This window comes from Empidonax traillii, unplaced genomic scaffold (genome assembly GCF_003031625.1).
Source record: "Empidonax traillii isolate 1590-97213 ecotype Southwest subspecies unplaced genomic scaffold, ASM303162v1 scaffold135:size1941959, whole genome shotgun sequence".
NCBI classification, from domain to species: domain Eukaryota; kingdom Metazoa; phylum Chordata; class Aves; order Passeriformes; family Tyrannidae; genus Empidonax; species Empidonax traillii.
The window spans coordinates 1170554-1181634 of record NW_020955328.1 but is presented as its reverse complement, the minus strand read 5'-3'; the positions used below and the strand labels follow the sequence as shown (position 1 = coordinate 1181634).

At 44.4% G+C, this 11081-nt stretch overlaps 1 protein-coding gene across 10 annotated transcripts in view; it reads right to left on the bottom strand.

The window, feature by feature from the left end:
- Positions 1 to 637: 637 nt before the first annotated feature.
- The window catches only part of MSI2 (musashi RNA binding protein 2), a 219493-nt gene continuing 209049 nt past the window's right edge, over positions 638 to 11081 (bottom strand). For 4 of the 10 annotated variants that reach the window (XR_003571233.1, XR_003571234.1, XM_027883874.1 and 1 more), the window contains 3 exons: positions 9793 to 9947; positions 7941 to 8018; positions 4919 to 5752 (listed from right to left, as the gene is read on the bottom strand). Coding sequence is in view for 7 of the 10 variants with exons in the window: in XM_027883874.1 (XP_027739675.1) it covers positions 7977 to 8018; positions 9793 to 9947 (197 nt within the window). In the remaining 3 variants the exon portion in view is untranslated. Of the gene's footprint in view, positions 2566 to 4918; positions 5753 to 7940; positions 8019 to 9792; positions 10002 to 11081 lie in introns of those variants that run through there. The other 6 variants (XM_027883870.1, XM_027883872.1, XM_027883873.1 and 3 more) reach the window with 4 other exon arrangements.

Here is an 11081-nt window from a genome sequence, read left to right as displayed (position 1 = left end):
GAGAGCCTGTCCTGCGTCCTGCCGTGCGCTGACCTTCACCAGCACCGTCCCCGCGGAGCCCCCCGGCACGGCTGCACCCCGAGGAGAGGCCTGGAGGGTTTGTGGGGCTGGTGGGGCTGCAGCGTCCCCTCCATCCCTACCCAACTCCACATCCCAACCTCCCCAGGGAAGGGACCTGCAGGAACCTGTGTCGTCCCAGGTGGAATAACGTGAATGTTTAAGATAAAGGAGGACGGGAAGGGGGAGTTGGCTCCGCTCCATTCTGAGTGCCAAAGGGAAACAGCCTCTGGTGGAGTATCCGAGCTGGGAGAGGGTGTGAAGCCAGACAGTGTGTGTCACTCTGATGAGGAAAATGCACAGCAAGGATCTGTGGGAATTCATCCAACTGGATTGGGAACACATGGCCACCCGCTGCCCTCCCGGGTATGGGATTAGTGCTGATCGTGCCAGAAATGTGCCTGGTGGGGCACAGGATGAGGGACCACGCTTGGGCCCCTGTGCAGGGGGACAAGGGCTGTGCTGGGCCAACCCTGCCACTGGGAACGCGAGGGGCGATGGGCTGATGGGTTTTTGGGGTATGAGGCTGATCTCCCCTCCCAGAATAAATATTCCCTGCCAATGAAAGGGACTCCACGGATCTGTTCAAAACAGTTTATTGTATTTTTTCGTCAGACAAACACATTGATTTCTGGACCACAGTAGAGGATGGAAACCTTTCACAAACTTATTTATTTGAAAATACAAATATAAAATTATACTTTCCACATCTGTGATGTGAGAGACCCCCATCCACATAGTATTTTACAACAGGGCTTCAGAAAGCCATACACAGAGACCTGAAAGATGCTTGATATATATAGATACATATATATATGTATATATATAAAAAAAAAGTCACTACCAAAGTTCTCATCAGTTCATACTAAAGTATAAAAGGAAGGGCTAGGCCTGCCACTGTGCCATAGTTTATTTAGGTACATTTATGACCACCTGAAATGCTCACTTGCATCCTAGTACTGATGGAGTTCAGACCTCGTACAACAGAGAATGACGGGGTTTTGCTACCTACGACGGTCGACGCGACAGACGAGCCCAGGGGTGGAGTGACGGGGACGGCCCCGCTGCCCCCGCGCCGGGCCCGCCCTGCTGGGACACGGAGCTCTCGACACAACACAGTCAGGACTGTTGGGGGGGACCGAGAACCGACCACGAGGATTTACTTTCTCGAGCTACTCTTTTTTTTTTTTTTTTTTTTTTTTTTTTTTTTTTTTCCTTTTTTTTTTTTTTTTTTTTTTTTTTTTTTTTTTTTAGTTTTTCCCGTGTTTTTTGTTTTTTTTTTGGTAATTTTTATTACAGTATTAAAGTATTGCTTAGCTTACAGAATCTCCTCACGTAGTGTTCGCACACGGCAATGGGTTCGACTGGATTCTGTACGTAGGAAACTCTACAGTGTCTGTGCGCAGACCGGGATCTGCCGGTGTGTCTTCGATGCATCCTGTCTCTTCGCCTCAACTCTAACCTCAGTTTTTCCTCTCTTTGAACTATTTCGCTTAAAAAAACAAACCAAACCACTAAAAAAAAGAATTCAGAAGATTCCACCCGAGAGACATCGCCATAGCATAAAAGACAGCTATGAGTTAGTGTTGGTTTTCGTTTTTGTAAACAGTTTCATATGCAATATCATACAGAACCATGGCTGGCCTTCAGTAAAAATGTAGTAAACTATATTGCTTTATTATTGATTATGTTGCATTGAGTGAACGGCAGAAACGAAACGAGAAGGGAGTGTGGCTGGAGTCGCTAGCCCTCATTCACACTACGGATGAAAGCAGCATCCCAGGCTGCCCAGCAGGGAAGAAAAGAAATCCCAACACCTTTCAGGTCGTTATCACCCACAATTACCTAATGGTTTAAACTAAGCCTAGCAAGATGTGTGACATTCACCAGCAGACGCTGCTGTACAATGGAAAAAAATTAACTTACAGCAAAGAGAGCCATGCTACCTTAAAGTCCAAGCTACAAATTCAACTCAAAGTGAACATTTAGGAAGTATAAGAAAAAATTAAAAACCCCAAAGGACAGATCAGGCTTCGTTTTAATCAAGCCGATCCCAAAGGACTTGGGTTACTTGACGGGGGAGGGTCCCCGAGATCTTGTGGCTCCTGTAAAATGTCCCTGGTGTCTGGGACACGGCCTGTCCCAGGGCACAGCCGGGCAGGGATGGACCCGCTGCTGCTTTGGGTGCCCAGGTCCCCCAGCAGGGTGGAAATCTCTCTTTTTGGTCATTCTGGGGGGAGCGGGTCCACGTGGGAGATTTGGAAAGCACAGGGCAACATCCCTCGGAATGAGGGATGCCAGGACAGGCTGTGGACTCTCCATCCCTGGAGGTGTCCAGGCCAGGCTGGACAGGGCTTGGAGCAACCTGGTCCAGTGGAAGGTGTCCCTGCCCATGGCAGGGTGGAACTGGATGGGCTTTAAGGTCCCTTCAGCCCAAACCAGTTCACGATTCCGTGATCCTTCACTCGCTGGGCTTGAGTAAAACAAAGATGGAGCTGAACCTTTGCGCTGAAAGAAATTACAAAAAAACCCCCCAAACAAATGAAGAAAAAAAAAAAATCCTTCAAAATGGATTTCTAGATGAGTGGGGGACTAACGTGAACCTTAGTCTAGGTAGCCACATCAAAACATCCCGGATTCCACGACATTTGTGCTATGGGGCCACTGGGACTTCTCAAAAGGTATATAAACATCTAAAACATATTCACACAGATTAGCAATTTCTTCTGAGCATTCTTAAAAAAATATGTTTTTTTTTTTTTTTTTTTCTCTTAGTAAAATCGTTTTAATATACCGTGCCTCCCTCTTTTAAAAAATAAATTAAAAAAATCCAGTTTTGCATATCTAGCATTAGCATTTAAGGTAGTATGGCACATCCCCTATCCAAAGTCAAGGGTGGGGATCTACAAATGCCTTAGGAGTTTGCCAGCATTTTTAACATTGTGAGACCTTTGGTTAGTTGAAACCGCATCAGATCAGCAAAAGAAAAATAATAAACAGAGAAAAAAAAAAAACAGAAAGAAAAGAGAAAAGAAAAAGAAAGGAAAACCTTCCCAAAATTATTAGCATTTTTTTTTTTTCTTAAATAAGAGAAAGTTCTATCCTTACTGGTCCTAAATCTGAATAACTACATCTAAATTTTTAACCTTAATTACGATACACCTACCAATATGTACTAGAAGGGGAAGAGAGAAAGAGGGGGGGAAAATTCACTACACTAGCATCAGGACAGCACTCTTACAAGATAAGCCATTTTATACACTATTAACATACAACAATGATCAACAAAGAATATTCTATGAGGTGACAGGGAATGGAGAGGAAAACCAACTGGTAGTACAGTACATCATCAACATTGACAAAATAGCAATAAAAAATTCCCTGACGGCACATTGAATCACAGGGAATTTGGTTCGTCCTTTTTTTTTTTTTTTTTTTTTTTTTTTTTTTTTTTTTTACAACTTTTTATTTTTTAAAGAATCGTTTTATTTCTTTTATTACTTGATCAAGTCTCAATATTTAAAAAGCGTCCAGCATTTTGCTTAAACCTGGTTGTTCTGAAATAAGAAAAAAACCTAAAATATTACATAAAAAGCATGATTTTTTTTTTTTTAAAAACAAGAAAAACAAGGTTTTCTCCTTTCGGTTAGCAGTATGGTGCCTTGTTTTTGTTAAAGATGCCTTGCTCTACCTTGTCTATTGAATGTCTACATTAGTCTACTTGTTAGTAAAATTTACAAAAATAGGAGTGCAGCAGCTCTTTTTAACAAATGTCGCATTCAGTGTCTTATACTGGCTGTACCTAAAGTACCAAATTTATAAACGTAACAATTTAAAAAAATATTAATAAAACTTGTCAATATTACGTTAAAAAAAGAAGAAATATATCCACACTACAGTATGTTCTTAATGCCACCTACCATGTTGTACTTCTAGTTTGCTGTTGCAGGCCTATTTACCAATATTAAAAAAATTAAATTAAAAAATATCCTTCATAAGTTTCCTCCCCCAACAGAGGACCATATATATAACAGCCAAATATTAAACATGTGCAAATAGGAAACTGTCAGTTTTTCCCCTACCAGTCACAGTGCAATGATGTTTTATACTTTATTTCTTTTAAATTCTGTTTACAACTACAATAAATTAAAATCTTCCGTTGCTTCTAGGGTGAAACTTGTAGCACTGAGGTATTCCCAAAAAAAAAAAGAACCAAAAAACCAAAAAAAAAAAAAAAAAAAAAAAAAAAAAAAAAAAAAAAAAAAAAAAAAAAAAAAAAAAAAAAAAAAAAAAAAAAAAAAAAAAAAAAAAAAAAAAAAAAAAAAAAAAAAAAAAAAAAAAAAAAAAATAGAAATCAAAACCAACCAAAGTTGCCTTCCTAATTTGTTGATGCAGAAAGTGATGGATAATAAAGGAAACCATGCAAGCTGGGCACTGCTCTGCCCGCAGCGGGGCTGGGCAGGGTGCCCAGAGCGGCTGAAATGACTGGACAGCAAGTTGATCGAGTTTAAAACAGTGACTGAGAAATAACCAAAAAAACCAACCAAACAAACAAAGGTGTGCTTTGAACCGTAAATGCGTTGAGTAGGAAAAAATCGTAGCTTCTTGATCAGTCTTGGGAAAAGCAGGTTTTTTAAATTAAAATAAAAATACCACTAGACTGTTCCTTTGTAAGCTGTGCACGTCTGAGAGCGAAGCTGCTGGTTTGAACTGGGAGAGCTGGGAGGGTCCCACAGCGTCACGACCCACCCTGGGCCAGCTCCGGCAGTCGCTCCAAAAGGCTACAACTTCCTTGTCTTTTTTCTTCCATTTTCACAGAGAAACTGCCTTAGGCTGACTCCATCACAAAAATAGGTTTGTATTTCTCTTTCTTAATAGCTTCTATGTAGTTAATGGAATTGTATTTACAGCATTTTATTATTTTTTTCTTTTTTTTTTTTTCAGAATTCACAATTTCAAAAAACCTTATATCACCTCTTTCAACAAAAAAAAGCACTTATAGAAAAAAGGACGCGCAAAAAGTTTGTCGCCCTCGCCTTATTGCCGAAAATAGAGAGAATCAGAGTTAACGAAGACGCCACAAAGGAAAAGAAGGGCTAGAGAACCTGTTGCTCAACCCCCTCGTGCCCCACCGGCCCCCCCCGTGCCGTGCCCACCGCCGGCTCCGCTCCCCTCGCGGCGGCGGCAGAGCCGGGACCGGCGGCTGAGACTCCTGTCACCATCTCAGCATCCTTTAAGCAACAACAACTGCGTAAAACAGGAGGGAGGGGGGGAGGAGGTGGGAAAGAAAAACCAAAGAAACCCCTTAATATAACAATTCCACTATGGTTAGGCTGCGCTAGGTACACAAAGAATTCCGACTACGTGGCTACGAGACTATGTCAAACGCTACGAAAAAATGTGGGTTTGGAGAGGTTTAAAAAGGGGGGGGGGGGAAACCCATCGAGAAAATAAAACCAACAAGAAATGGGTTTTATATACATACTTTTAAAAGCTGTTGTTTTTATAGTACAGCAGATTCATGAGATGATGAGAGAGATTTTTAACAACCCAAGTCCTTCGAGTGCCACCTCCAGTTTGTGTTGGCGGTGAAGATGATGATGGTAATGATGTAGTGCTCAAAGTCTGATGAGATCACCCAACGTGGGCCCCTTCAGAAACTTCGCCCTGTCTTGCCCGGACATCCAGAGAGACTCTGCGAGGGGAGAAGGTGGACATGGACATGGGGAGAGGGACAGTTAATTTGAGGTCAATTAGGATTTTTAACATAAAAAACCCCAATTGTTTGCAAATGCTTTGCAAAGCCACAGCCTGCTCTGATCCACGCTGAGGGTGGGTGCAGAGCGACAGGTTGGAACGCCAAGGTGTTCCCTGGACAGCCCTCACAGGAGAGGGCACTATCTCACGTATTCCCTGCTCTCAATTTCCATTTCCATCCCAGCTAAGGCTGGACTGGGGATGGGCTGGGCTTAGCTGAGGGTTGGGCTGGTTTAGGAACAGTAAAATGTGACTTGATACATGGGAAGGACAAAAACTGTTCCTCAGGCACCTGTTACTCCAGGAGTTAACACAGCTTCGGTACAATGAGTTCTCTCTGAAGTACCTGGAAGGTGACAACTCCTATCCAGGCACACTGAGGCACCCAGGATTTATTTTATATCAGAGGCTTCAGCTTCCAGTGCTCCGTCCCTGCTGATGCTTAACACTGAGATATATAATGTATAAAAGAGATATAAATACTAGGGACTGGTTCTGCAGGCAGCTGCTGGCAGGACTGGCTGTGGCCAGGACACTCCCTGCTCACAGATTTGGGATGAACTCCAAAAGCCATTCCCAATCAGCTGCGCTCAGGCCGAGGTCCCACCAGAACCCCACAGGGATGTGGGAGCTGATTCCTCCCACAGCTGAGCCAAATTCAGCCCCTCCAGCCCCACCTTGCTCCAGGGACGTGGGGACAGCCGGGATGTGCCGCTGCCACAAGAATCTCAAACTCAGTGTTCCTTGAGGAATTAATAATAAGGCTCATTTCCTCCTCTCAAAATCTATTTTAATTAGTAATGAGCAGCATTAAAAGCACTTTGTTTTTAAGCCGTTAATGGTTTGAGTCTTAGCACTGGGCAGTAACTGATGGTTAGGGGGATGTGCCGTGGTAAGAGCCGAGCGATTACAGCTCATCAATCTGGCGACGGCGCCGTCACCGCGCGTTATTAGCCTGAGTTATGATGTTCTGCTCAGGCTCCAGCCGGCCCAGGGTACCACCTCGCTCTTCCAAAGGCTGATGGCCCAGAAAACGCGAAGGATTTTGACAAATCGATCGGCGAACAGACACCGATACGTGCAAGTAAGAGTGCTTATGGCACTTCCTTCTTTCCCACAAAAAACACTCCTTGCTGGAGCAAATCGGTTTCAGGTGATCTTGGGGGTGTGTGTGGAGATGGAAAGTAAACAGAACCCCCTTTTATTCACTAGTGTTTAGGTATAGATCTATTTTTATGTAATTTAAAGCCTCCAACCATTCTCCAGTTCCCAGCCCCCTGACTAACTGTAACTCTAATTTCGTAGACTGATTTTTGAATGTAAAGCAGTGATCAGGTAGTGCTGGCAGGAGGCAGGGAAATAGAATCTGTAGTATCCATTCCATCTGCCTGTCAGGGCTCGGTGCTCTGCAGGTAAATCTGTGCCATTTAATTGGGGTAACTTCTGTTTTTCATTGAATTTTCTAATCTATTCCATTCCGGGTGTTAAGAATATTTGTTTGCAAAGACGAATATGCCAAAGGCCAAATAATAATAAAAAATAAAAATTAAACATTTAATTAACTCGAGCTTAGTTCAAAGGGTAGGAAACTGGCAGCGATCCAGGGCCGTGGTGCTCAGGTAATGTCTTTAATTTAATTTGCTCAGGTTTAATTTTTTTTTTAATCTTGATAATTGCTCTATGGTTATGACTTACAATGTTATCTTTTAGCTGTAATATTTGGTACAGCACTTAATTATGAATGATGGTTTCTCCATAGTAAAGCAGTGGGGCTCAGCTATTTTTAGACCAGTGCACTGGGAGCAGATCTCTGATCCCACTGGGATTGCTGGATGTTGGCCCTGGGGTGATTCCCCACAGCTTTCTGGGTTTTCTGCAGCATTTCCTGCTCTTCAAATTACTGCACAAAGCACGATGAATATGAAAAAGTTATTTCTGGGGGGGGTTAGCTCTGGATCTGTCTTCCAGTTTCCGACCTGTGAGGTTGATTTCAGTAACACAAATCACAGAAAGGAATGATTAAAGGCCAAGGAAAGACGAAATGAAGATAAAAAATTGTTCACTTAAAGTAAATATAGGGGAGATGGTAGTTCAGCACAAAGTACAAATGGGATATACTGTAATACCTCCAAGTGAGATGGCAACCAACCATGTGTAACGTTTCAATGGTATCCATTTGTAAAAGCCGTTGCAATCAAAGGTCCCTAAAATTGTACAATTGTTAAGTTCATCAGTGCTCTATACATGGGAACAGCTGATTATTAATTTTGCCAAGAAATTATCAAAGGACTTGAAAGACTGTGTTGCCAGCATGAATAGGGATTTCCAAGAGCTGTTCTGGTCACCAGGTGTGCTCAACCCTACGGTTACCTTTCCAAGACCATCGTCTTCTCATTCCCCCAGGAGCAAAAAATAAGCTTTGGGGTCTTCCCTTCTTTATTTTTAAACCAGGGTTAGTAAATGGAGAGTGTTAAATAAATATGTACGTAAAAAAAGCTACGGGATTCTTTGCAGTTATTGGGGGAATTAAGAGGCTGCCAATCTGCAAGTTAATTATAAAATGGTTTGGGGGAGTTAGTGCAGACAAATCCGGATACCCAGGCTTGGACCTCGCATCCCATCACTTGAAAAACTGGGATACTGCTGAGGCCAAAGTGCCCAAGTTTTCAAGCACAAACAGGTCTTTCTCTTTAGGCGAAAAATGAAAACAGGAGGTGCTATAAGTGGTAAGAGGTGGCAGTTTTGAACTGATGTAGCTCTTATCAGAGCAGTAATACTCCATGTTCGGTACTAGGACTGATCCACAGGGATTGCCAAGTCCCTGGTGTGACCCTGGGAGGGACAGGGTGGGAACGGAGGGCACAAAGGGAGGCAGAGGGTTCGTTTGCCTTTTTTGGGTACCGGCTGCTCCTGCAGTGGAAGTAACACAGCCTCAGGAAGTTTGTCTGCACTACACTCCCGCTCCCTCCCCCCAGTTCCATCAGGGAGCTGAGTTCTCCACTCAGTTCGTGGGAAGCTCAGGGGAGCCTCCGCACTTCCTCGTTGTCCGAGAGGACAAAAAAAAAAACAAAACACCTCCTAATTTTATTCCGGAGTGTGGGCGAGTGCCAGCCGTGGCAGGGCAGCCCCATTCATGCTCACACACAGTGACACAGCCACGTGCAGCCTGGTTAAGCCAATCTGTGCCCCTCATTAGTGCGATCGCAGACCCAACGCGGCGTTAGGAGGCACCTCCCAGCGACCCGACAGCGGAACGGAAGCCACTTGCTCATAACCTGCGGATTTGAGGGGCTGTGAGTGATGCCATGACTGGCTGGAAGTGATTCCAGGGGTCAGCAAACCGGTGAAGGGCAGCAGGACATGGCCGTTCCCTCGCCAGGCTGGCTGTGGCCAACCTGGGGTCCCACCAGCTGAATTAATGAGCTGATTGAGGTGGGAGCGAGGGACTGCTGCTCTATCTGCAACAGGTGCATCAGCCAGGATGGGTGGCTGGGCTGATATAGAGCCCATATGGATAAGCAGGAATTTAAATCCCCTAATTATTAAATATTCCCCTCTGAGATGTGTCCGGTCTGGCTGCGGAAGGCTCCAGACGAGCATTTATGCCAAGAGGGGTTCAGGTTGGATATCAGGAATAATTTGTTCACCAAAAGAGGGGTTAAACATTGGAACGGGCTGCCCAGGGCAGTGGAGGGGTCCCCATCCCTGGAAGCGTGGCAATTTGCGGCACAGTCTGGTTGACAAGGTGGCGACCGGCCAAAGGTTGGGCCTGAGGGCTTTTCCAACCCTGATGATTCTGCGATTGATGACTCCGGTCATCGATCAGCGTGGTGGGCCGGGCACAGCTCTCACGGGTTACGGCAGCGAGGCGCCGCGCTCGCTGTCGGGTCACGATCACCAAACCCCCAGAGGACCCCGTCCCCACCCCTGGAGCGCGGCCCCGGCCCGGGCGGGGCTCCCCCGGCGCGCGGTACTTACGGCGATGCCGTGTCCGAAGCCGGAGCCCGGCTGCGGGCTGGCGGCGCTTATGTAGTTACCCACGCCGGAGTCCTGGCTGGCCGTGCCGTAGAGATCCGCGACGGGCCCGGGGCTGTTGGCCCCGGGGAAGCCTCCGGGCCGCGCTGGGTTGGAGCCTGCCGGGGAAGCGGGTGCGCCAAAATTCGGTTGAGCACTGTAGCTATTCAAGACTGGTGTGCAGAGAATAAAGCTGGGTATGAGGCCAGACGCCGGGCATGCACCGGTATTACAAAGCCAAACACCAGAATAAACAGCCTAGGCCCAATTCTAACACTTAACCAAGGCCATGCGAGAGGAGAGCAAGTACTGGAGAAGAGTCAGCCCGGACTACTACGAAGCTTAGAGCTCCAAAAATATATATATGGATATATATAAAAAAAAAAAAAAAAAAAAAAAAAGAACAATCATTCAACACACTACTGCAACCAGAGACTGGAGGTGCTCATTTTCACCAAATTATCACAAAATATAATAGGTATTTTTCAACATCTGACTTGATGCTCATGCAGTAGTAACAAGTTCTCTAGGTCTGGGCACGCCGAGACAGCATTCACATCCCATGCAAACTACAAAGGAACTAGTTTGAGACTACACATTGTGGTAATATTGATATTAAAATGTTGACAGTAAATAACTTCAATCACGTCTAGGAAAATTGGTATTTTTTGGATCCATTCGATACTTTTGGAAAAAACCCGCCCTTTTAGATCAGTAAGCTGTAGAAATAGTTCAATAGTTAATTTTTTTCTTTAAATGGTATGGAATGGAACAGTTTGGATTTTTTTTCTTTTAAATACGACCAAGGAGAGTGTTGTTTTATTTAATTTTTTTCCTTTTGATTTGGAGAGCGAAGACCTACCTTCGTCTCCAAAACCATGCTTGGGACATCAACCAAAATTAAACAAATAAATAAAGATCAAAAGCAAAAAAATAATTCCAGAGGGTGGATGACAACTCACCTCCTAACGTGGAAGTAAAGGAATATTTTATTTTTTTCCTCCCTTTATAATTTTTTTTTTTTTTTGAGAAAGAAAAACAATGTAAATAAGAATGACACTAAAGAAGAGACTTAGATATTAAAGCATGTTAGATGATCAGGCCTCTGGCATTTCTCACGGCTGCCCTTGGATGTAGAATTTATGAGTAAGAAGTTTCAATGCAAAAGAAGTCAGCGGACGGGGAGGAGCTGGATGGAGATGGCTGCGGGAAGCTGGAGCTACACCTGGGTGGTACCTGCAGGGTCCCTCGGG